This window comes from Cyanistes caeruleus, chromosome 9, assembly GCF_971803275.1.
Source record: "Cyanistes caeruleus chromosome 9, bCyaCae1.hap1.1, whole genome shotgun sequence".
In the NCBI taxonomy this organism is placed as follows: Eukaryota; Metazoa; Chordata; class Aves; order Passeriformes; family Paridae; genus Cyanistes; species Cyanistes caeruleus.
In genome coordinates this window covers 25,740,303-25,767,441 of record NC_141709.1, presented here as the reverse complement: position 1 = coordinate 25,767,441, position 27,139 = coordinate 25,740,303, and the positions used below count along the sequence as shown (strand labels likewise).

General features: G+C 40.2%; 1 protein-coding gene across 15 annotated transcripts in view; it reads right to left on the bottom strand.

The window, feature by feature from the left end:
• Positions 1-27,139, bottom strand: part of MAST2 (microtubule associated serine/threonine kinase 2) — a 219,421-nt gene that overhangs the window by 100,320 nt on the left and 91,962 nt on the right. For all 15 annotated transcript variants that reach the window (XM_086902241.1, XM_086902240.1, XM_086902242.1 and 12 more), the window contains one exon: positions 6,478-6,509. In XM_086902241.1, coding sequence (XP_086758367.1) covers positions 6,478-6,509 — 32 coding nt within the window. The remainder of the gene's footprint in view (positions 1-6,477; positions 6,510-27,139) is intronic.

Sequence of the window (27,139 nt, the reverse complement as noted above, 5' to 3'; positions counted from 1 at the left end):
AAATTCAGATTAAAAAAAAAATCTTCTGCGAGCCTATTGACAGCATCCGGCGAAAGGAAAGGGAGCGCAGCAGAAGGAAGGGAAGGTGCCGACAGCACACAGAGCCTGACCCGTCCCAGCAGCGCTCCTGCCACAAGTCAGCCACCAACTCCGGGGCTGCCAGGAGCAGGAGCGGCTCCCTCAGCGAGCCCAAGGGAGAGCGGAAAGCCAAGGGCGGCGATGGCAGACGCCAAAGGATTCTGGCAGGGCTGTGACAGCCGGGAAGCTCCCGGGGCGATGGAGCACAGGCAGCGCTCGCACCCAGAGCCTGGCGGAGCGCTCAGCGCCTCAGCAGCTGCTCCCGGCCCCCTGGACACGTGAACCGGCCCTCGGGCAGAAATCAATCCCCTCAGCTACACAAAACATCTTCCCCTAACTCCCAAGCTGTGCTCCAGACACAAACTTCATGGATTCCAGCACCGAGAACGGAGCGGCGGCGCTCCCAGCAGCCTGGGGAGCCGGATGCTGCAGGGGAGGAAGGGGGAGAACACCTTCACCAGGAGGAAATGTTCCCTTCACACTTCTGCTTGCAAACAGCAGCTTCAACCGGCTCAAAATCCATTTTGTGCTATTAACAAAACTGCCCCAAACGATGTCCAACATTGTTTAAATTTGTGTTTGTAAGAATGTTACTTTCTCCCAAAAAGTTTCCATATATAGACAGATATAGATATAGATATAGATATAGATATAGATATAGATATAGATATATAGATATATAGATATAGATATAGATATAGATATAGATCATATAGATATAGATGATATAGATATAGATATAGATATAGATATAGATATAGATATAGATATACACACATATACACATACATATGTTTATTAGGCTTCAAAGTGCTAAAGGCTGTATTTAGGCTGCCATTCACAAGTACTCAGCAAGCAAATCAAATTCCAGGTGACAACTCTGACCTTCAGACCCTCCCATGATTCTGACTGAAGCCCCACAGTACAAAATCCCAATCTCTCAGCAATTAGGAAAACCGAGTGCCAGGCTGAGGAGGAAGAGCCAGGGTGGCTGTTCCTTACACAACCAATGCTCCTGCCCCCCACACCGTGCCTCTGGAGAAAGACAGCACAGCAAGCAACAAAAAGTACAAATTTGGTATGCTACATATAATTCTATTGTACCTATTAAATGAGAGTCTGGATTAAGTAGTGGAAACTTGACGATGAAAACTGCACAAAATACTTTTTCCACTTTTAAATCCTTGATGAAAACCTCCATAAATTCTTTGTCTCTGAGATTACAGTCTATACATAACACTAAAATACTCCTGATTCACCAAATCACTTCTTTTAAAGAAAACAATGCTTTCAAATTATTTTTAAAATCTAATACAGGAATAGCAGCACTGGTGTGGAGCCCCACAAGAATAATTCTGCATGTTCCACCTCCAGAACCAGCCCCATGGATCAGCTTAAGAGCAGCAGGTTATTTCTGACCTATTGCTTGTGAGCTGTTTCTACAAGCTCAGAGAAGGATGGACTGGTCAGAAGAGTGCAGCTCTCTCTCCCCATCTATGTAAGGCACCACAAGCAGAATGCAGTGACTGGAGGCATTATTTCTTACTTTATTTCCAGATCCAAATCAGAACAGAGTGCAAAAGCAGCAAAAATCCCTACTCCTTTTCAGAACCATTTTTCATCCACTTCCTGCACTCTGGCTTTCCCACTCTTGGGACAGTGGCACTTGCTCCTGGCAGGGAAACAGCATCGATCCATCACCAGCAGAAACACTCACCCGCCAAGACGAGCAGAAACTGAATTATATACTCCATTTCTCTGCAGATACAGAGGAAATTCCCACAGCACCTGAGCACGGCAGCACAAAGACAAAAACCACTAAAGGCCAGAAATTTTCTTTCCTGCCATCAAACTTCTTACTGTCTCCGAGGTCTAAACATTCAAAAGAATACAAGTAGTTCAGCACGTCCCCCCAAAGAAATTCCTTGGTGTGTTTCGTGTTATTTTACTGCCAAGAAGCTGGGGGTAAGTTTAAGAAATTTTGATGAAGACTTGTTTAATGAAACCCCCTCAGAAATGTTGAGGGCAGCAAAAAGCAAGAACCTTCAGAGGTTTAAAGTGGAATGGTAGTGCAGAGAAGGAGGGAGAGAATGAGAGAAAACAACTCCCACAGGGGACATCCACTGCCTTAAAAAGTGATTAGAAGGAATAAAGACAACCATAAAAGGCTTGCACACATCTTCAGCAAACACTTTTATGTTGCTTACCATATTTCAGAGATAGACATAAAAACTTCAGGTAAATACTACTCTTTACCAGCACCAATCACCATCGAAACAACAATCTGCAATACTTGGTTCATATAAAGGTGTATTTTCACTGGCTATATTCTGGATTAAAACTATTTTGTCATGTTTCTTATGCCTCCATTTTATTTTTCCACTTGTATACAGCCTTTTAAAGTATATTTAATACAGGTGGTTGATATTCATAGCAGGAAATAATTAACAAAAAACAACTTATAGCTGAAGTTAGAAACTGGTTTAGCCAATTTAGTTTGCTGAGGAAATTACTCTTTTCAAATTTGGATATAAAATGGAAAAGCCATATTTTTTTTTTTAGAAAATTTTACATTTAGATAACACAAAAATTACAGCAACCCACACCATGAACCCTGCCTTAGAAACCATGAGGATTTAAAATATAAACCCACATTTTTCATTAAAAAGCCTGAACAGGTCAATAAGGTTCATGCTATAAAGAAGTGAATTTGTTATTAATTTATTATTACTGGGGTACTGAACAAGAAACCAGATGGCTCAAGGGCAGCCCCAACTGGATTTAATGCTCAGCCAAGGAGGCAAGCAGAAGCAATAGTGAGCTCCAGGCTCACAGGGCATCCTGCAGCCACAATGAAATGCAGTTTGCTGCTTCATCTTCTGGGTGCTGAACTGCTCTTAAACACATAACAGAAACACATCAGAGATGTTTCACCAAGGGATGCTCCTGCTGCAAAGTCCCCACCTTTGTCTTTTCAAGTCTGGGATGTCTCTGCTGCGATTCACGTGCAGGTGCACATCAAACCCACGTGAAAGCTGCAGCCAACAATACAAAAACCAATCTCTGCTCAGAGAACAGAACAGGATAATGGCTGAAAATAATTAAATCACTTCAACTAATAGGCTGGAGATCAAAGTTTGAGTCTATTGCTCCACATTCGCTATTTGAAACTAAAGAAAATATTCATGAATGGTAATTATTTCTTTTGTGAACAAAGCATGGGGAAAAATATAACCAATACATTTATATGCATAATTCATTAAAGGAAAACTTTGAACTCTGATTATTGAACCACACCAGAGACAAAATATAACTACTTACTCCTGTTCTCTAACTACTCAGTCTCTTAGCAGCCTACAACTCAGCTGAGTATCATCTCCTTTAGTGCATTAAACATAACCCCCTACAGAAACACAAACACTTTAAGCACATTAACAACAAAATGGTATCTAAATTATCAGGCATTTCTCTTAATGTCACCCTACATACAATTCCCCCATCTGTTTTACATGTCTGCTCACTCTGTGCTGATTATTTCAAAATTAGGATTGCAAGATACCCAAGAGTAAAGCCATCCTTTACAGCGTGCCTGTGTTTCCTTCCTAATATGGAAACAGTCATCAACACTCATCAACAGATTTCACAGGCTCCATCCCACCACTCATTCTCTTCAGCTCCCATCCAAGCCAACACAGGCTTCTTTAGGTGACAAAATTTCTCATGCTCCCCTGACAAAACAGTGAGACATGTAACTCCACTCCATTTCATTAGCACAAATAAGCACAGCAACTCTTGTTGTCCCTGCTTATAATCAGCTCCTGCAATAAAATAGAGATTATCCACACCAACCCAGGAAATATGAAGTATTGAGAGTCAAACAAAGGAAAAGTTAGAAGCATTGTCAGGAATAGCTCATACTTTTCCATTCAGCAATGACAAATACCCAAGCTGATCCGCAGGCTAAAACCTTTCTAACTCAACAATCTAGCAAAGCAATCATCAAACCAGCAGCAATTGTCAAGTCCTCATTCTGTTTCTGGCAGGCTGGAAATAATTACTGCCTCCCCAAATATGATTTTTTACTGAAGTGCGCCCCAACCTCCAGACTAGCACACAAAAAAATGCTGAGTGGCTGATTTTTGTATCTAATTCAATTGCTACTGAACTGCTACAAAGGCTGGAGTTTGTGCAGAAAATGGATGCACCTCTTGAGGGTTTCTGGCTCCAAGCCAGGTACTTCATCCTCCTGTCCATTCCTGCTTCTGCTTCTGTCGGTGAACAAAATTCAGTGACAGTCAATGAATCAGGACATGGCTACATCCATAACTATCCCTGCTCATCAGCCACAGCACAACAGCAGCTTTCCACATTCAATTTTATTTTTGGAATTTACTTTTGCTTATGAGGTTCACTGTTGATTCAGAGGAAAAGCCTCCAGAGGAACTGAGAACTGCCTACAATTGTGATGCCACCCTTTTAGACAGAATGCTTGAACAAATTTATACATAGTATATGTATATTTTTACCTTATATTACACACATCTATTTTAATTATTCCCTTGATATAAATTTCTCTCATTTCTAATTCAAAATCTAAGAGGATTTTTTTATTTTGCATCAAGTAAGCACTCTGATATTGGGATATGCAAAATCATGCAGATCAACTCAGCAAGAGCCTTTTCAGTCAGCCTGTACACTTCATAGCACAGCACCCACACAGCTCTACATCAGCCACAAGGCACTGCTGACTTCATGAACAGCTAAAACTTCTCAAACAACAAGACATCATTTGGTTTTGGACTACACTTGGTACTTGACTATAGAATCTGTAATTCCAGAAACTACAATCAAATAACACAGGCAACTAACACATTTCAGTTCTTCATAAATTGTTAGTCTCACTAATAGCTGCAACCTTGTGCTTAAAATTTATGGCCTGGATCTTCTTGACACAGGTTGCTAAATTTCTACACATAGTGACAGCTTAAAAGGCACTCACTTGTGGAAGAAAACTAAAGTGAAGTAATGAAAATTGCAGGAGTTAAGCAATACAGAAATAAAATATTCAGTCATTTGGTTTAGTTACCAGTAATTAAAACACTACACATCTGAAGCTCTTCATTTGTATCTCAGATACCTCAAATAGAAGTATATAAACAGTCTTGTGTCATACCCACCTCCATGCTGGAATGAGCTGGAATATCTCTGGCATCCTAAATTTCAATTCCAAAAGTTTTGTGCAAAAATATCTAAGTTACATTAAACAAAAAACTTACTGGTAACTCACTGCTCCACTATCTGATCAAAGAACCTTCATAATCTTCAAATGATGAACACCACCTGTCTAAGAAATCTCTCAAATCGTGTTAAGCCAGCCTTTGAGGCATACTGGTTAAAAAAACCCAAAACCAGTCAGTGCTTCATGTTCTTTAAATAACTCCCTGATTGGTTTATCACTGTCATATGAACTAAACAAAAAGGTCTGGTCATGCCCTACTTTTAAAAAAAGACCTTTTGATCCTCTGTATTGTTCAACACTGAATCACTAGCTCTGCACAGCATTTTCCAAACACTGTTTCTTATACAAAGGGGATAGCTTACACTGAAAGACTGAAAATAATTTCTCATTAGAACCAGAAACCTGAGGAAGAAAGGTTATAAGCTTTTGTGAGCTTCATGTCTGTAGTCTACAAGCTTTGGGAAACAATTTTAAATCATAATGCATTAGCAGGCAGTACAAAAGCTTTCTCTTTTATATAATGCAATCAATAATGCAATTTCTTCCACCATAAATCTGTAAGCATAGCAGAAGCTTAACTCACATAATACCACTGAAACACAAGTTAGTTTGCTAAAATTCTTTAAGCATCATAATGCATTAAAAATTTTTGCTGTTTGTTTAAATCACAGTTTTAAAAGCCTACTTTTCCTGACATGTACTACTTTATTGAGATACCTCTATCAGGCTGGCTGCTCCACAAAAACCTGACCTGTGTGGCTCAGAAGCTGTGTGCTTAGACTTCTGTCAACAGACTGTTTGAAGAGCAGTGAACAAAGTTGTCTATATTGCATAAATAATCAGTGACTCCTCTGGAGTCACCTCAGCGATGCCGGGGTGGCAACACTCAACACCGCAGCTACTTCAGTATCAGGATCAGCTCAAGCTGGTAATTAGAAGTAAGCTTACACTACCACTGCTTTTCCTGCTACACTTAAGGAAATGAATACAGGCTTCAGTCTCAGAGAAATCCAAGATAGCTCTTTCCAAGCCCATGACAGATTCTTGAAAATGCTGAAGAGAAAAAACAGAGCATCTGCCCATCTAAATTACTTCCACAACTGAACAGCTATATATGTTCAAAACAAACCAAGGGATGAATAAAGAATAATTATACTTACAAGCTTCCTCTTCTGGGGAGACTGAGCTCTTTCTGGAAAAAAAAAAAAAAAAAGAATGAAAACTTTGAGTTAATTTTACTTTTTACTATATATTACTAATTTATTTATCAATAAATGACTGAGGTGGAATGAATGAAGAGCTGGCCATTTTCCAGCGCATGCTCAGTACAGAACTGCACAGCTTTGCTGCTGCACATTCACAATGCACAGTCTGGGGTACAAAAGTTGCTCAGTTTGCCTAAACAATCATTGCCTTTGGAGTCAAAAAATCATAAGCACTCAACAGAGCAAACATAACTTTGAAGTTCAAGCCTGAGCATGGATAAGGCAGTAATTAATTCTGTCCTACATACCTCATCAGCATCAGACCGAACCACTTCAAGAAGTGTGGAACGTGGTATGCCTGCAGCTGCTGCAGTATGGATTCACACTCTCACCAAAAAAAATTCATAGAGTGAATTTTGGGGGTGATTTGGGGTGGTTTGGTTTTTTTTTTTTTAACATACACATTAATTGTGTTATGTATTATCACAAAACTTCGAGGCCAAACACAACTTCCACTTCTCAGCAGCATTTTGTGTTTCAGCAGCACAAGCAAAGGCAGACAGGGGATTTTGCGGTTTTTACTGCAGTCGATATCCCGGGGGCATCCCCAGGCGTGGGCATTGCTGGACACGGAGCATCCCCCGGCACAGTCAGGGATGGACACGGAGCATCCCCCGGCACTGTCAGGGATGGACACGGAGCATCCCCCGGCACCGCCCGGGCTGGACAGGGAGCATCCCCCGACACTGTCAGGGATGGACACGGAGCATCCCCCGGCACCGCCCGGGCTGGACACGGAGCATCCCCCGACATTGTCAGGGATGGACACGGAGCATCCCCCGACACTGTCAGGGATGGACACGGAGCATCCCCCGACACTGTCAGGGATGGACACGGAGCATCCCCCGACACTGTCAGGGATGGACACGGAGCATCCCCCGACACTGTCAGGGATGGACACGGAGCATCCCCCGGCACTGCCCGGGATGGGCACGGGATATCCCCGGCACTGCTCATCCTCCGGCACTGTCAGAGACGGACATGGGGCATCCCCCAGCACTGCCCACCCCGGCTCTGCCCACCCCGGCACTGGCACTGCCCACCCTGGCACTGGCACTGCCCACCCCGGCTCTGCCCACCCCGGCACTGGCACTGCCCACCCCAGCACTGCCCACCCCGGCTCTGCCCACCCCGGCACTGCCCACCCCGGCTCTGGCACTGCCCACCCTGGCACTGGCACTGCCCACCCCGGCTCTGCCCACCCCGGCACTGCCCACCCCGGCACTGGCACTGCCCACCCCAGCACTGCCCACCCCGGCTCTGCCCACCCCGGCTCTGGCACTGCCCAGCCCGGCTCTGCCCACCCCGGCACTGCCCACCCCGGCACTGCCCACCCCCGGCACTGCCGACCCCGGCTCTGGCACTGCCCACCCCGGCTCTGGCACTGCCCAGCCCGGCTCTGGCACTGCCCATCCCGGCTCTGCCCACCCCGGCACTGGCACTGCCCACCCCGGCTCTGCCCAGCCCGGCTCTGCCCAGCCCGGCTCTGCCCATCCCGGCTCTGCCGACCCCGGCTCTGGCACTGCCCACCCCGGCTCTGGCACTGCCCACCCCGGCTCTGCCCAGCCCGGCTCTGCCCACCCCGGCACTGCCCACCCCGGCTCTGCCCATCCCGGCTCTGCCCACCCCGGCACTGGCACTGCCCACCCCGGCTCTGCCCACCCCGGCTCCGCAGTGCCCGGCCCCGCCCGGCTGCGCTCCCGCCGGGCACCGCCAGGTGGCAGCCGCGGCCGCCGCCCCAGCCCCGATTCTGGGGGTTTTATCCTTAAAACATCGGCACGGGCTGTGCTCGTCCCCGGCTGCTGCCCTTCGGCTGAGCCCAGCAAGCAGCAGCACGGCCAATACCAACTGCATGTGTACTGATCTACGGGATGTGTTTCTCATCCCCTCTAAGAAAAAAAAAAAAAAAAAGAAAAAAAAAAGAAAAAAGAAAAAAAAAAGTAAATAAATAAATAAATCTGTGTTTTCACTGAATATTGAAGAAAAAAAAATCAATAGGAAAAAAAAATCTAATCCATAACATTGGTAAGGTAATCTCTTTTCCATCTTTAGCTACAGTGTTTGTGCTGACTGACATGACTAACAATGTCATTGACAGGCAGTGACTGGCCTGATACATGGGATTTGGCTTAAAGTTTTTCAAATATACCAAAAACTTACAGCCACTAACAACTAATAATTAAATAAATAACTCTTACATGCTATCATTCTTTTCAAGTATGAGTTCTCCATAATTTGAAATTTCATTAGAGTTTAACAGTACTGAGCAAATTCCATGTGTGAATTATCGCAAGGCTGACAGCTTACAGCATCAAGAAATAAATTCCTGTCGTCAGACAAACTTGTCAAGATCTAATCAAAACACTTCAAGTGCGTAAGATAATAAATCACTAGCATCTATAACAGGTTGTGTGGTTTATATTCTAAAAAAGGTACTTCTTCCACTCTCATTTGTTAGAAAGAATTAGTTTCCAACTGTGAAGCTTAGTTAGCAAAGACAGCTTTTTGTACTGCAAATGAATAAAAAAACAGGTAAGATATAAGTATTATATGTTGTTCTGCTTGTGTGGATAGTGTGTTACTTAGACATGCATATATATCTTTTTCATCGTATGAGCAGCTGTATTTAATTTATGCTTTTTTAAGATGGCATCTCTTGGCAGAAGGCATTTTTTCTATTCAAATGACACATTTCTATTTATTCCAGCACAGTAAGCCCCAGAAATTTTTAGAATGTATGTATAAAGCTCTGGAATTTCATAGTACTGGATGAAAAAGCAGTGACCTTTAATTCTTTCTAACTACCTTCTAGTTTTTGAACTTCCAGGGTTCATTTTTACAAGCTTTGCTCTAGTCATTAGAGCTGAAAAGTCATTTAAAGAGAGAACACTCCCTTGCAGCAGCACAGCTCTGGTAATTGTGACTTGTAATTACCAGATATACATCACAAGACACGGTCCAGGAACAGGAATGGACAAATCCTTTCCTTTACAGAATGCTTGCTTTACTTGAACAATATGACCTTTAATACCTCCTGTAATGTAGGTAATTCAGGATTAAATGCATGCAAGGTTAGGAGGAAGACTGCCTGGGGCTTTGTTCCTGAAAGCATCCCTTGGAAACCGAGTTTCCAAATAGGGAAGGAACAAAGTCCTAGCAGATGACATCTCAATGCAATTGAAATATTATCCTGTCCATGTAGGAATTGTCTTCATTCTGCACCTCCACCTTGGCAAACACAGTGCAGCTGAGGAATCAATAGGCAGTAGTTCACATTTAATACCACTGTGGTCTTGACAACAAAGAGCACAATCAAAACAATCAATTTTTATACCTGTTGTTCCACTATGGCTCATTTCATGTTAGTCTTAAAATCCCCTTCACAAACCCTTCCAGCCACACAGCCCACCAAGTCCTGGCCTCTGCAGCACATCCCCTGTCCTCTGGAGAAATGACAATGCACCCTCCCAGCTCTTCGCCCTCTTCTGCCTCTCCAGAGCTGGTAACAGCCCCTATAATCCCCCAAAACTGACCATCAACAGTGGGGCCAAGGCAAAAGCACCAGAGCTGGACATAACACAACCCCGAGCAGTGTAATTATGAGATTTGCTTTTCCCAAATCACCAGGGAGTTTGTGTGTGAAGAAGTTACATCCCAGAGAGAAAATGCCTGGAGATGGAAAGAAGGAGGGAGCAGACTGCAAACAGCTGCTGAGCTATTTCCTATTTGAGGATGCTCACTGCCAGGAGAACGCTGCAGACCTCCAGGGGATCAAGTGGACAATGAAAACGCCTCCCAGAGATGGGGATACACTCACAGGGTCGAGACTCAGCTGGGTCTTACGACAGCTGAACACTTCAATGTGTGCAATGGGACAAACTGAGAGTTTGTATCTTATAATGACAGGGTGATTTCAAATGTATGAAGTAGCACTACAGAAACTGTGATTCAGTAATTATGAAAAATGTAAGAGAAAAGTCCAACAGCATGTCACAAGCACCCTATAAAGGTTAAAGTCTACTCAGAATCATATATAGTATCATTTATAACAGAGATTAAATCTTTTAGTTAGTAAATTATGAGGTAGGTGGTATGATTTAACTGGTTTCCACCCATACCACAAAGGAGTTTGGCATTACATGTCCATGTATCCTGAAAAAATAAATCACATTTTAAGAGGTGAGATAACTAATAAAAGAGTGCTGAGCAGTGACTACTTGGTCTGAAACAATATTTACAGGGTGCAGCTGTAATCCTTTCAATATGCTAGTTTATCCTGAAGGACATTTTTCATTAAAGACCACCCTTCTGACGAGAACAACACATGAACCTGCAAGATTCCAAACTGCCCCTTCTGACAGCACATCTGCCTCCCTGAGCACTTGTGCTGCCAGTAGCTATATTTATATTACCATTATTACTCCAGCCAGCCTCCATGCCACCTGCTCTCTAGGTCAATAATATAACCCTCAAAACAGAGGCTTACATTTATATTTGATTTATATGAAGTGCTAAATAGCATAAGAACATTTTAAAATATTGGTGCACATTATTCACAAAGAACTTTCAGAAGTGGAAATAAAGAAGTACTTTCACAGATCCAAAAAAATAAGGAGTATATTAAATCTTGCAGTACCCAAATGACAGGAACAGACTGTTCTGGAAGTTAATTTTTTGTACCACTTCCACATTTCAAGGCATAATTATTAAACATGCAACTTGATCTCTACATGACAAAAGAAGCAGCAGATTTTCAGACAAGCAGTTGAAAAGGAAACTTGGGAAAGAAATTCAGCATCACGGAATTTATAAAAAGATGATTCAAATAACTGCCTTCAAAAGAGTTCCTTATATTTCCTTTTATCTTAAGTTCATCACCTCAATCATAAGGCTATAAAATCAGTTGGACACCATATCATGCTACAGAAGAGGTTTCACAAAAGGACTCAATCCTCATTTTACAGGCAGCAAGGAGGCTGAAAGAGAAAAAATACCAGCCATTTTAAAGATCATTTGGCTGCTTGCAAAATATATTGTTCAGTACAGAGATACTGAAAAATTTATTCAGTTGTGGTTTTTTATATACAGAAACTGCATCTGAAAACAGGAATGTTTCAGGCAGCAGGAAGAGCGCTGGCTTTTTGCATAGGTGTGTGCACACAATATGGAGCGGAAATAAAGTCTGGAAATCTATTTGTTCATTGACCTACAATACAACCCACATCGTTCCAGCAGATACGTGATGTTATAAAAGTGAGAAAAAACAGGAACCCATCACTCAAATTTGTCACTTTCTCTCAGTCTTGTAATTTGTCCTTGAATATGTATCTGCGCATATGGCACAGACCCACAGGCAAAGTTGGATGCTGGAGCCTGCACTGATGGCAGCTTAAATGGAGTCTTTGCAAATTAAAATGAGAACCATCACCACACAGGATGTTCCATATTTTTGCCAGAGCAGACAGCATGATTCCTGAGATTGCTTTTGACCTTGGCTCCCTTGCAAGGTAGCTCACTATCATACCAGTTGGGACAATAGACAAATATTTTTACAGCTATAAGAGCAAATACATTTCAGTTAATAAGTTAATATTTCACAGATGATGAAATTCCACTGACAGTCAGTGACCTGGTACCATGCACTCTTGTTTTAATTTTTTTTCCTTTGCTGACTATGTTTGCTTTAGGGTATACTACCAACCAGCAGGGGATTAATTAAATCTCCTTCTATACATAACCATTTGCATTACAGAAATGATATAATGAGGGTTGGAATCTCCAATTCTGATGGAAACTACAACCTGGCCGTGCAAGGACAAACTGTAATCCATCCATCAGATTAACGGGAAAGAATTTTTCATGGTGATTAAGAAAAAAAAAAAAACACCCCATGCTAAGCTTTTCTTTCTCCTATCATAATCTGTCAGAAAAAATAATTTCCTTCTTTTCACCATATCACTGTAAATGGTTATTAAAAACAGCACTTCTCAATTTCTCTGTCTAGAAATGATTACATCTGAACTTGTTTCCCAAACTCATCAGTGAAGAATTTTAAACAGCAACACTAAAACCGTATCTGTACTGAAGGTCAGACGAATCTATGGAATATGCTGCAGATATTTTCTATAATTTACTGACTTTTTAGAAACTAAATTCAGGATCATAGTGTTAGATCATCTGCTTAGCTACAGAGATACTTAAAATACAGAAAACGAATACCCAGACTCTTGCCAATACCATTCAAAATATTCAGAGGACATGGATTTAATTCCCAGACCTTTCTCTGCACTCTACTGAATTTATGTCTGCCATCACACAAATTCTGAAATGCCATGGATAGCTTAGTCCCAGGGCATCTCCCCATATTCTCAGTACCAGCCAAACTGCCTGGACTCACCCCTTGCTAAGAAATTTCACCTTCATGGTGGCAAAGTGCCACATCATCCAGAAAAATGTGTGTGACATCAGAATAGTCAACAGTCTATCTGTTCACCCAGTGCTACCCCAAACATTCTACAAGTTCAAAGCAAAATAAAATTTATTGTTCTGATTAATTTTCTACCTCAACAGAAGTTGCATGACATAAAAATGCCATTTGCAACTACTCTTAACATATAAAACCAAATGGAGAAAAACCCCTCAGCTCTTTAACTAACAGGCAGCCCTATTTCTCTAAACATTAAGTATATATCAGTCTTTCGACCCACAGGTAATGAATCAGCCAATGATGCATTTCATGCTTTTAGATCTTCCAGCCTTTCTTTTCTCTTCAGCTTAGAAATCCCCTACTAGTCAGCAAAATAAAAAGCCTTTGGATTTATTTCAAATTAGAGTTACTGCAGAAGGAAATAAAGCTAAAAGGCCCTTTAAGAAAAATTCTCAAACACAGCAAATTATTTTTCCTTCCCCCCCCACCAGCCCTTCTGACTGGGCAACAGAAACTCATCCCTTGGTAAGCAAATCTAAGGATCCAGGTCACATCTGTGCATTAACCTGTCAAGAATATATGTGACCAGAAGCTTCCCACTAACCTTTCTTATCACTTAACCTCAGGGCTTTCCATAAGATTATGGATTCTGGTTACTTGACCTAAAATAATTCCAGAATATATCTCAAAGCAGGCAAGAATTCACACTTTCCTCAGAATATTTTCAGTGCCAACTCCCATGTGCATATATATTATATATATGTGTATTTTAGTAAGCTGGAGTGTCTACTCCATATTTTGTACATTACATCATGTTTTCCAGCCCAAAATACAACATTACACAGTGCACAGCATGGGCCACTGCACATGGCAACAAACGGGACTGAAACCACATGTCATGGCTTAGACTGGCAAATGACAGTAAAAACAATGGATGCAAACCACATTCCCAAGGGATGAAGGGAGAGCTGCCCAGCCCCAGGAAAAGCCAGAGCTTTTCCACAGCTGCCACAGCTCAGTGGGCACTCACAGCCCAGGGCAGGGTGGCACCACACACCCCTCAGCAGCGGGAGCAATGAGTGACTTGCAGTCCTCCAACTCTCATTTCCTCCACAGGATTCATTCCCATCTCTGTTTCTCAGGACCAGCAGCACAGGGTCACTCTGATTTCATGCCCTCAGTCAAGCAGAAGTCTCTTTCTTCCCATAGTAAAGACAATTTCTAGTTTTGTATTTGATCCCAAGCTTTTCAGCTGTGGTTAAACAGAGAGTGATTTCTAAAAATTAAGACAACCTGTAAGAACCCTGGTCACAATAACAGGGGTACAGTAACTCAGCTGTTCAACCCTTAGACATCAGCAAACTAATTTACTATTAACTCGATTGTTTTCCTCAAGTCTAAAAAAATAAAACCAACCACAGGAGCAGCCCTCTTCAAGTACAATTGCCAAACTTACTTTTAAATGTTACAGAGCACATAAGCCACAATGTTTTTAAGGTGTCATTTCACTAGCAGGAAAAAGTAAATTTAAATATTACAGCTTGAATTTTGCAACCCAGAGTCCTAGATGTGGTAGAGAAGCACAGAAAAAACAGCAGGGCAGAAGAAAAACTATGAATTTACCCTCCTAACAGACAATCCAAAAATTTCAACAGCAGTAGCTCCAGACCATTATGAGAACTTTTCCCCCAAATTAAACAATAGCAGTAACCCAAAATATATGTGTGTGTGTGTAGGAACAAAATAAAAAGCAAGACACATGGTAGTCCTCTGTAAATAAAAGGCTATACATTAAAACCTGAGAAATAACACCAATAATAAATGCTCCAAATCTTACTTATATACTTTTGCACAAATTAGCCTCAAGGCAAAGGAATACGGAGGGTAATAAAGCACACAGCTTAGACAGCTCATTAATCTTTCTCATTACTTAATTCTAGTTTTACAAGGCCATGAAGCAGATTCCTGATGTGTGAAAGAGCCTGCCCAGCACCCAACAGTCATCCCAAATAATGGGAGCAACTGTTCAGAATTCTCTTTCATTTTGCCAGACGGCGCCAGTTTCAGAAATTTAAGTCAAAAGGTCACATTCTGAAAAATTTTAGAAAATGCAGGAAAGAGTCTCATCTCGGAGCCATACAGGACTGCAGCTGTAATGCTATTGTTAGAAACCGCTCTTAAAATTACTCTGTCTTGACTTGCACCAAAAATTCCTTCAAGACTGGGCATGCAATGGTCACAAGGAAACAGTCACAGCTGCTAAAAATGCCAAGAGCATTACAAATAAACAAATCCAGTTTTATTCTCTCCCTTGTAGGCTCATACTAATATTAATCTATGATTAAGTCAGTCAACATTTCTACTATACACACATCTACTCCTTAAAGGCTGTTTCTAGACAAAATAACTGTCATCAAGGCCACCTGACAACCAATTTGATTCATAAATCTCTTTAAATATCCCTTAAAACTGAATAACCAAGCCCAACAAAATTTTGATGAGTTCAGAACCTTTCTGGTTTATCCTACATAAAAATTATATAAAACAATGAGCATCTCATGAAAACTCCAGGCCTGGTTCATCAGCTTGTATCCATTCAGTGCACTGTTAATACACATCATGAACAAAAATCAAAGGTTGCCCCCAAAATTATACTGAAATACATTGGTATATTAAAATTAATTGGGCATTCTTCAATACCATAGTTGAAGCAACAAAAGGCACGTGGTCAGTTCAGTGTTAATGTCAGCAGCAGGTCTCTCCCACCAGTCCAAAGTATGTCAGGCTAGTTTCCCACCAACTTCCCAGCTGTAAAGTGTTAGAAAGCAAACAGGCAGAAATTAAATTTAGTGGTTGTTTTTGAGAGGCACTCCCCATGTCTCCAGTTGCTTTGTCAATGTTAGGCCAAGACTTGTGACACATCAACAGAATTTTACCTTTATAATTGCCTATTTCTCAATTAATTTAGACAAAAAGAAAAAAGTGTCAGGCCAGTGTTGCCAGACAGCTGGACAGCTTAGCCAGCCCTAAAATAATGCCAAGTTTCCTAATAGTAAAGCTCTGGGAGAAAGTTCCAGGGAAGAGAAACCTTTTAGTTCCTCAAAAAGCTTCAACAATAAAGGTGTCTCCCATCCTTCCTTAAAGCTGCCTCAAGTCCATTCCACACAGATATGGTAAAACACTCTCAGAAATTGAAAGCATAAGCAATCAATTTTAAAGATATTTAGTAATTAGTCCTAAAAGGAATTCCAAGCAAATAAAGCTCCCTTGCCTTCATCTATTTTATGACTGATAGCATCTGTAACCTTGCGCGGCATCCATTAAGCTCGGTAGTTAATTACATCTGCTCAGACTGGACATTATTTACAGAACAAGCAGATGTAATTTTCCATTGCTTAGCTAAGCTACATGAGGCACTTCAGCCTACCCCTCTCAAATCACTGCTTCTCACAAAAACACGGAAGGAGGGACAGACAGGGTGCTCTGATCATTTTCTGCAAAGGAATAGTAACAGGCCATCATCCACTTAATGAGGAAATCCACATGCTGAGCACCATGTGAAAATTCAGAATAATCAGAGCCAGACAGTATTTACACCTTTGTAGGCAAACAAGAGAACTTTAACTTCTCTTTCTGCCCTCAAAAGTGAATATTCTCTGATATTGCTTATGCCTGCTGGGCTCCACACTGGAACATAAACCCTTGACAAAAGTGATGAAAGAAAGGGCTCTGTTGCTTCATTCCCCAAAAATAAATACTCTTTTACACCAAAAGCAAAAGCCACAGATATAGTTGGCATTTACATATATTATGTGTATAGGACAAGATATTCACCCCCTGCATATATAAGGTGGTCACACAGCTAGCATGACTCATTTCAGTTATAACACAAAGCCTTTATACCACAACTTTTATAATTATTAGCTCTGAAAAATAATAATTTCAGTGAAAAAAAGAAAACATTCAATTGGAACATGCTTTCCTACCATCTTTCACACATACTTTCAAACAAATAGGGGTTGGGGTTTTTTCTGCTTAGGTTTATTTAAATTAATCATAAAGAAGAAAAAAACATTAGAAAAAAGTAATTAAATCATCCTCTCAATTTCAGTGAGACAGAACTGTAATAATCACCAACTGAACTCTAATTTTAAAATTACAATCTTATATTAACTTCAGGGGCTCAACAGTGTGACAATGCTCTAAGGTGGAATATAAAATAGGAAACTGCGAAGTGGTGCTAGCCCAACCCCAGCACTGATTTACAGATCAAACCCAATGTGGAGAAAGTTTTCTACTGGGGTAGGTAAGACAAGCTTTGGGCTTAGAGGAGACAGAACATACCTCACAAAAGCAGCATTTATTGCTTTCAAAATGAAAGACAGGTATGCTGGGAACCATTGAAACTGGCCAACCTCATCCCTGGGCATATTTTTAAATAACCACATCCAGCCCTGTCCCTGAGTTACATCATAAATTCTGCAAATGACAAGAGAACTGAAGTTTTTGATCACTTAGGTTTTTCCTATGAAAAAACATGGGATAAATCTAAGCATCTTTTACAGATTTATCTATGAACAACCCTACATTTAATATAGTTGGATAATTCAGGTTTACTCAGTGCCTAGAGATCTGTTTCAGAGCAAAGGAAAATTCATCCCCAATTAAAGTAGTGGTAAAATACAGGCACTTACTCCCAAAGCACAGATTTGAGAAAGTGCAGACTGTGCCTAATGACTTTTATTTCTGATGGGCGATTAGTGTGCTCTGTAATGGACTGACAGAAACAGCTGATTCTATTACAAGGACATCTTCTGGCTAGGATTCTCTTTCTGTTGCATTTAAATTATAAATATGGTCTCTCTTGAAAATATATCAAGACAAAAGGTATTAATCAATATCTAAAACTTCTGCCTTCTGTCCTTTACCATATTTCAAATTAGAACAAACACTGACTTCACCACCAGGAAAAGTCTTGCAGGTACTCAGGACTATCTGCACTGTAATTTCTCTTCTGTACATTCCTCTTCATCCTCTACTCCTTTTAGGAGAAGCTGCAAGTTTTTTTTTTTTTTAATTCAGCTGTTGGCTTCAAAGTCAGGTTTTAAGGAATATTCCTGTTTGCATTTATGGGCACAGAAAAAATTTCCAAAGACTTTGCAAGACCTGAAAATTCATCACCAATTGTCACTGAACAGTCTTTTCTTCAAAGAGGATTTGGAAGGGGTTTTTCCTCAATTTGACAGGTCTCAAAACTGCAAGTCTAATCAATGGCCTTGTTCACACTTTCAGGCTGAATTCAATGCATGATTAAAGCATTCAGCTCAGAATAGCTTCTGGGGAGTCAAAAAGTCTTTAATACAATGTTTTTAACTCAGTGTCTGTAATGTACTGTAGGAGAACTCGAATACCAGAACCAAAGTCCCTTCTCCTCTGATACATATTTCATAAAAGCTACAAAAAAAGCTACTGGTAGTGGAAAGAAAAAGCAGCATGGAAACTGCAAACTAACAGGCAAAAAGCTTCAGTACATTGAAACATTTAAGTACAAAAGTAGTGTGAGCACCTAAAAGCCAGATCTATACCTCTGGAGAAGCTTTCCCACTGCTGCCTTTGAAGTTTTGTTGTAATTTTCTTTTGTCTATCCCACCTCACTGACAATCAGACCCAACTCATCAGCTTTTTTCAGAGCAGAAGTTACAATTTTGAAATGCTGCTATGTACAATGGAGGACTTCCTATACAAAGAATGTTTGCTGTGGAGGATAAAACAGTTCTTATGATGATAACTAATGAAAAGTAAAAACCTTATGAGACTTTTCACTGAACTTGTTACTTTTTTTTTTTTGAGAGGGACCAAACTGCAGAGAAATAATGAAAAAGATGGAAGTTTAGTGACCATCTGTGAAGAACCAACCTAAATAGCTTTCAAAGAATGACTCAAGGTTTCATTTCCTGATAGCAAGCATCTATCCATGCTCCTTGGTATAAGTTATCTTCTTCATCAAGAAAATTCTTGGTTTATTTCCCTTAAATGTTTAACTCCTTAATCCCTATTTCCACAATGTTTTATCTCAGGCAGTGCTACCACAAGCTGTACTGGTGCTCCCAAATTCTCACAACAGAAGTGCAACTTCAGCAGCCAAAACAAAGGATTAGTAAAAGCATTAAAATGATCCTGCAAAATCATTCAGTACATACACAAAAATCGAATTAATTTCATTAATTCTCCTCCAAACTTTAATTCTGCAATAACTGATAATTTTCACCTCAATAAAACAGTTTAGAAACTGATAAAATAGTTCCAATGTGGTCTGACTGCAAGAGGCTCAAAGCTCTTTTAACATATTTAATTTTCTGTTTCTCACAAAGTAAAATGCACAGCAAAGGCAAGATGGTGATTCCCATTTAAATCCTATTCTTGGAGCTGAAACGTTGCTCCAAATTCACCACTGAATTTTAAGCATTTCAGTTTACTTAGGAGATAAGAAACTTTGGAGATTGAAAGATTTGTTTTTTAATACAGACTTTGTACTTGTTGAATTCAGAATTTTAACACCAGAAAACAAACCCACCGTCTAGTCAAGGAATTACAGATGACTGGCTATAGGGGAATTTCTCTAACACACACACACACCCAAAACAAACCCAGTGAAGCTCCTGGGTTAGTCCAGATTTACATTTGTGCTAAGTGACAATTTGGACTTAACATCTCAAATGATCTTTTCTCACTTACATGATTTAAAAAAAAACATGTGTCACAGGTACCACTTTATTTTCACTGCTTTAAATTCCACAGTAGCTTCTTAAATAATGAATATTTCTTCTCTGCCCATCACTCACTTTTATAAAATTATTTATCTTTGAAATAAATCTAAAAGTCAGGTAGTGTTTATTTAAGAAAAATCCTAGGATGGCTCACCTGGAAACGAGAACTATCAGAGATTGGGCAACAAAAACACTTAAAAGCAGTTTTTCAGATGTAGGGAGCCTGGTGTCTTACTAGGTGAGCCCCTGGGAAAGCCCATTGCTTTGTTAACATGGTGTTGGGTTATTTGTCAGATGAAGGTAAAGCAGCTCAAGTCATATTCCCTCCCCACCACCTGAAGCTGGAAGAAGCTGCCCAGCATTTATGTCCAGAGTGCTTAAATTGCTATGTACAGCCTGCTTAAAAAATAAAATCAATAGACATTATGCCTACTTATTTAAAAATCAATAGACATTACAGATTAATAAAATATTCTTTTCATTTTCCCATTTTCATTTTATTCTAATTGAATATTTATAGCCTCTCTACCCAAGTTTAACATTAAATGCAAATGGACAGAGAGCATTTAAAGGTATACTGGTTCTGGGAAGCAGAATCTGTACTGTTATACAAACTTGAAAGAATTATTTGTAAAATTACCATACTTAGGAGAGCAAAACCTTATTTTCAATCTTAATACTTCAAGTTTTCTGTATTTCAGTGTACTTAAATAGTATCCACTGCCTGTTCAGACCGAGAAACTATTAAAGTAAATGACTGACCAAAAAAATAGTATTTTCAAAACAACATTGGAACCTCACTACACAAATGTCCATTTATTTCAATGGAAAAGGTGGGAAATTAGGGTCATTGTAGTGTCTGAAAATCTCCATCTGTGGCTTCCTTCATGCCTGGAAGGTTTTTGCTTCAGATTCAGGTAACCCTATCAAAGCAAATAAGTCTCTGGAGTCTGGGAAAGGCAGAAAGAAAAAAAAAAAAAAAAAAAAAAAAAAAGGGCTCAAAAAGCCAACAGGCAAATAAACAATATAATAGCAAGATACAGGAAAGGGAAATTAATCTGTTTACAGCACCAGGGAGCTACCATATGGAATACAAGGCATAAAGCAAAGCAGAACTTACAACTGCTTCTACATTAATTCTAGAAGCCTGAAAAATAAAACAAAAGTATATTTGGCATCAAACATCAAACAGCCATCCTCTGTAGCAGGCATCCCACACACCTGCCCACAGGAGGATAATCTATGGGATAGTGTTGTCAGTATTTACTTATCAAGATTGATGGATTAAGCTGTGGGAGCAGGGAAGATGCTCTGCAGATGAAATTTACCAGGATAAAAATATTACAGAAGAAATGCATCACAGAATCTCCTTGGGCAGGAAACCCAGCCTCTAATAGCCAAAAATACAGTTCCAGGCCTGTGCTACCAATTTTCAGTTCAAGGCAACGGCAACAATCAGGAAACATCAAATAAGATCAGGGAAGCTGCAAAGTTAGAACAAGTCACAACAGTGGAAGTTTTCAGTCTGGGGCAGTGTTTCAGCAGGGTAACAGAAGACCAGTCTGAACTCCAAAAAGAGATGCTATTTTGGGTTTTTCCTCAGCCTTCTACATTCCTTTTCATTGCCCACAGCATGATTCTGTCTTGACTGGAGTGCAGTGTTCCTCCTGGGCAGGAGTCACAAAGAGTTAATCAGCTCCTATTACACCTAATTCCTTCTTTTTACTCCATTATGTTGTCCACACATGTGGGCTGCTAATCTCTTGTCTACAGATTCTCACACACAGAACTGGCAGGGATTAGAGAATGTTATCACAGAAATCTTGTATTTCAATGGCCAACTGGGCAACCTCAAGTTACCCTTGAATCATCCCTCCTTAAACCTCCCACACAGAAACTGAGTTAACTGCATTTATTCACAGAATCACCCACTATCACAATCAGCTTCCCCTTATCCTTGGGGATATCATCTCTGCTGCAGGAGTCGCCTCAGCACTGTCTGTAAGGTGGATCCTCTCCAAAAGGTCAGGTCCATCCTCAGCAGCAATGCAGAGGGGGTGGCCCTCTGGTGCCCCTGCAGGTCTCACCTCTGAGCCTCCCTACCTTGTCCAGTTCAGTTACTCTGAGAGCAAATCTGAGCTCTTTGTGCTGGGAGCTCCCTGAACCACACACAAACATGCTGAAGACCTGCTCCATCACATGGTCTTCATTCTCTGCAAAAAAACTGGAGAACCTTTCACTTAGACACCAGATTTTTGCTGTATCTTATGTTTAACCATGTGTTAGAAACTGGAACCTGATGCTAATTAAGATTCTCCTTTAAGTAGTAATTAAACTTTCTTCCCATTCTATTCTACTTTTATTAAGCAAATTAGAAATAGGTGAGAGCTATCCAAAAGCAAGTCGGTTTTTTGACTTTATGGGCTTCTTCTTAAATGCTGAATAGAAGCTTCACTGATGACAGCCAACCTTTTTGTTATCCCCTGTTCTACATTAGAAGCTTCTTTTACTTTCACTCCTGCATCTCTGAACAGGTTAGGAATTCTCAGGATCCCAGATGATCAGGCAGAAAGCTGGCTAATGTTCTAGATGTGTCAAAAATCTTACATACAGAACTAAAAAAAAACCCAAACCAAACAACCAATGCAGACGTTCAAAAGTGTGTTGTTATTTTATTACAGCAAAATGTTAGCTAGAAGTCTGAGATTTGAGTTTCCCATGTAGATTGAGTTTTCCTAACTTAATTCCAGCATTAAACACTGCAACAGCAGTTTCTGTACACAAACGTGGATTTCCTGTAAATCCTGGCAGTGTGAGGAGCTTACCAGGTCAACACAAGACCAGAATCAGGATACACAGAACTAACTCACACATCAACATACAGTCAAATTAGCACTAATTTGAAAAAGGACAGAGGACAAACTGTGAAGAAAATGGACAGCTGTAATTTGGAATAAAAGGCAAACAGGCGGTTAGGCAGCATCAAGAACGGGATGGAACATAATATGGAAATTATTATAATGGCATTAGTTCAATCAGAAGTACAGCAGCTATGATGCCATGTCTGGTTCTGGGCATGCCATTCACAAAGAAAAATCCCAGACTCCTGGCCAAGACAGCTTGCTACTATTCTTGAAATTCATATTCCTATGGAATACATACTTGAGACTAAAACCAGAAAAAACCCTCCCACCTCCACTGAACAAGTTCCCATAAAAAAGGAAATAACTTGTCTTTCTAGCCAAAGGAGAGGTATCTTCAAACACCTGCAGTGTGACAGCGCTGCTTTCCACAGCTCAGCAAGGAGTGCCTCCAGTTTATCTGAAATGAATATTCAAATGCTGGCAGCCATCATTCCAGCAGAAGACGTCTTTGGCTGCAGTGAGGACAGCCTCATGGATTAACTGAGGGAAGAATTCCCACAGAAGGAAAGCTACTCAGAACAAAGGACAATGCTGGCACAAGAAATGATGCATACAAACAGATGTGTGCTCAAAATGTAAACTTAAAGTTTCTGATTTATGCTTGTAAATACAGCAATAGTGCTTAAATTCTCTGTGCTCCTAAAGAGATGTGATTGGACAGCGTTTATGTATTATTTCATACATACACACAATTTCTATGAATGCGCAGACACAAAGAAATTCTGTTGTCCTGGGATAAATGGAAAGCTCACACATTTTCATTTGTATATATACAAATTTCAAAGACACCTCAAGAGAAAATTTTGTTCTGATGCACCAGAGATTACAGTATTATTTCCAATACCTTCTTTTACAAATGATTTTTTTCTTTGGAAAACAAGAGACTTGAAAGCCACAGGTTTCTGGAATGCATTTTTTAGATGTGCAATTCATGGAGGCATTCAAAAAGAGCCTACAATATATATAGCAGGCAAACTGTGAAAGCTTAGGGCAAGAGGAATTTTCCTAATCTACTTAAGCACAGGATTTTTTTAGTGGCAACATGGCTGCTGCTATATGCCTCTGTCTCCCTGTCCTAAGCCTGTTTGCTTTTTGTTTTCTGTTTAGTTTGATTCTCTGGGGGGGCTTAATTGTGTTTTGCTTTTTTGTCTTCATGGCAGGATTCCTTTATTATCTGATTTTACGGCTGCCATTGCCATTTTCTGTGGGAGCACTTTTTTGTTTGTTTTATGGCCCACCTTCAGTGAATCCTCTTTAGTACGATCAACCTTTTTGGCTTTTTACTCCACTCCATTATTCTACTGCACTACAGTTTACTTCTGAGGGATTTGCTGCAAGACTCTCAGCCCCAATTTCCAGCAATAGAGGATACAGAAGGATCCATCTGCTGCTGATACATAGAAGTCTCAGCTGAAATACTTCTTCTGCCACAAATGTCTCGTTTGGGATGGACGAAGCTAAATCACCACATCTTTTTACAAGAGGATGCACTCCAGGAGTAGGAATCAAACTCCTGAAGACACTGTGGATCAGGATTTTTTCCAGGAGGAGGAAGAACTACCAAGAATCCAAAGCCTTTGTCATTTGACTGCAATTCCACCAGCAACTATTATGAGACGTTACTTCAAGTTTTTGCATCTCCAATCACTGAGGTTCTCACCATTGAAAAAAGGAATTAGCACCTTTTTGTTAATCAGTGAAAATATTTACCTGAAATTTGATTTATTAAATTTCATATTGCACATACTTTTGATATGGACTTTGGAATTACAGCGGTTGATTAATCTCCACCATTCATGCTGCAACAGGAGGAGAGTGACAGGTCTCTCCTAACAGCTTCTGGAGATAAATGCAATCTTTCTTAACTGAGAAAGGATTATTTCAGATCTAACTCTGATTATTTGCAGTGTTGGTAATGCATCAGCATCTTGTATTATGTGTAAAAATTGAAATTATAATTCTGTGTACTTTGGAGAAAGTTCTATTTTGTCCAGCATCAGGGGACAACGGGAGCTATCCTGCTTTTCTTTTAGCATTAGCTTGTTATTATGTCTTGTGCATCAGAATGCAACCTCCCATGTCCAAAAATAAATTTCTTATAAAATTATATCTTTTCTCTGTTGAAAGTTCAAATTGTTTTTAGCAAATGATCGTGTTTAATATTTCACTGCTAGTGAAGTTTTAATCTCTTCCTTGCAACCTGCAGTTACTATTGCAACCTCAGTAGCATATTGGCTGCCCTTAAATACTGCAATTGAGTTTTTCCCATTGCTTCAAAACTATCTTTGAGGAACAGCATAAATGGTCTTATTTCTCAGTTAATTCTCAAACTGTCTGCAAACCGTGCCATGGTCAAATAACTGGAGCCGACCAGGTAAGGACAGGACACAAAGCTGCCTCATCTCAGTCAGATGCAGTAGGTGGCCACGTGCACAGCTGCAAGTCTATTAAAAGCCTTACATACATTATCTTAATTAACTTTCTTAACACTTGCCTGCCCTAGTGAATTCATCTGAAGTTGAAAGCTGACTTATGCTTCTATTTGGCCTCCAAATTTGGAATTATGTTATGTTTCAGTTTGAAACTCCATCAGTTTAACAGCTTTGTCTTTTAATGGTTGAGATCAAAATAGTACAGGTGAATTTTTACCTGTATCAAGAAAACAGGAGACCTTACTCACATTAGTAACATTAGCACTTTTCTTGTATTGTTAGTACTAATGTTTGTATTTTTCTCATTGAGCTAATACTGTACATTGTCCCCTTATCATAGTCCTACTTTGTATGATGTCAGTCCTGTGGCATTTCGTAGGATAAGTGTTCTATTTCTTATTTGATACTCTTATTTTTACTTTAAGATTTTCATGAGCTGATCTCCATGTTATGATTTTATATTTCTGCAAGGCGACTCATACAGCTATTACACGAGTTCTTTAAGGAATTATGATTCACATTCTGATATCTCTTACACTATTTAACATGTGTCAAAATAAATAGTAGAAGGATCCTTTTTAATGCAAAAGAATATCTGCATGGATATTGCACAAATCTTTATCAACCAAAATACTATTTGAAGATTTCCATTCCAAAGCAATTACCACTCCTGCAGAAGAAAGCAGCTGATGAAACAGGGGGCAGAAAAGATCAGTACTTAATCCATTATCACATCCCAGTAATGCTAATCTAGGTGTAAGATTAATTTGGACTTCAAACATATTAAAGCAGCAAAATAAGATTTGCCTCCAGAAATGTTCAAAAGACAGTATATGCATATGATCAGATTCAGCATTTACTGCAACCTTTCGTCCATAATATGAATTTGAAACCAGCTCAGATGTTTAATAAAAGATAATACAAATAGATGATGTATGGAATCACTTACAGGACCCAAACATGGATTTTAATATGGGGAACAAAACTTAATGAGATCGTCTTCTCTGACAGGGCAATTAAAACACAAGAAGCATATTTCTAAAGCAATCCCTTCAGTATTTCTCTCATGGAAACATATTCAGTTATTTGGATGTAGCATTTTGTTGGTTTCTACCTATGAGGTTTCTATGCTTTTTAATTCTGCATTTTTCCCTAGAGAACCTGACAGTTACTCGATAAATCAATTTTTAAAACATTTGGTTTAGCCCACCTGACCTTGGAAGTTGGTGTATTATTTCTGAAGTAATTTTTTCCAAACACAACAATGCAACAACCTACCAGCTTATTTCACAGCAGCAACGGTGAATAACCTCCAAGTATCTTACTACTGTTAAATCTGAAGTTTCTGCTTTTTCATTTTTGTTTCCCTGACTTTGATTTCTGTTTAATTTAAAAAGGCAAACAATTCTTAGCAGGTCGACAGGTTAGTTTTTACTTGGGATTTCAAACTGCTCGGTTTACCTGCCACTGACTCAAGAACTCGTTTCACTGTAAAAGGAATTAACATCGTGCATAAAGATTCACGTGGGAAGGCATTTAAAGGCTCTGGACCTTGTGGGTTCTCACGGTTCCTACAGCCTGGGATTTGGATTTCATCTTCCTGCCTCTCTACTTTTCTGTTAACTTCACAAAGTTCTCAACCAGCCACTACCAAAAATGCAGGCTCAAATACATACTTGTCTTTTAACAGCTCCAAGTTCCTCCTGTGCCGGGGGCTCCAGAGCTGGACACAGAACTCCAGGTGGTTCTCACCAGAGCAGAGCAGAGGGGAAGAATTCCCTGCCTCCCCTTCTGCCCATAGGGCTTTGGATGTGGCCCAGGACACATTTGGCTTTCTGGGCTGGGAGTGCTCATGGCTGGGGCATGTCCAGCCTCAAGTCCTTCTGGGAAGGGCTGCTCTCATCTGTTATCTCCCAGCCGGATCTGTGGTTCCGCTTGCCCCAACACATGTGCAGGACCTTGCACTTGGCCTTGTTCAACTTGTTGAGGTTCTCACAGGCCCATTTC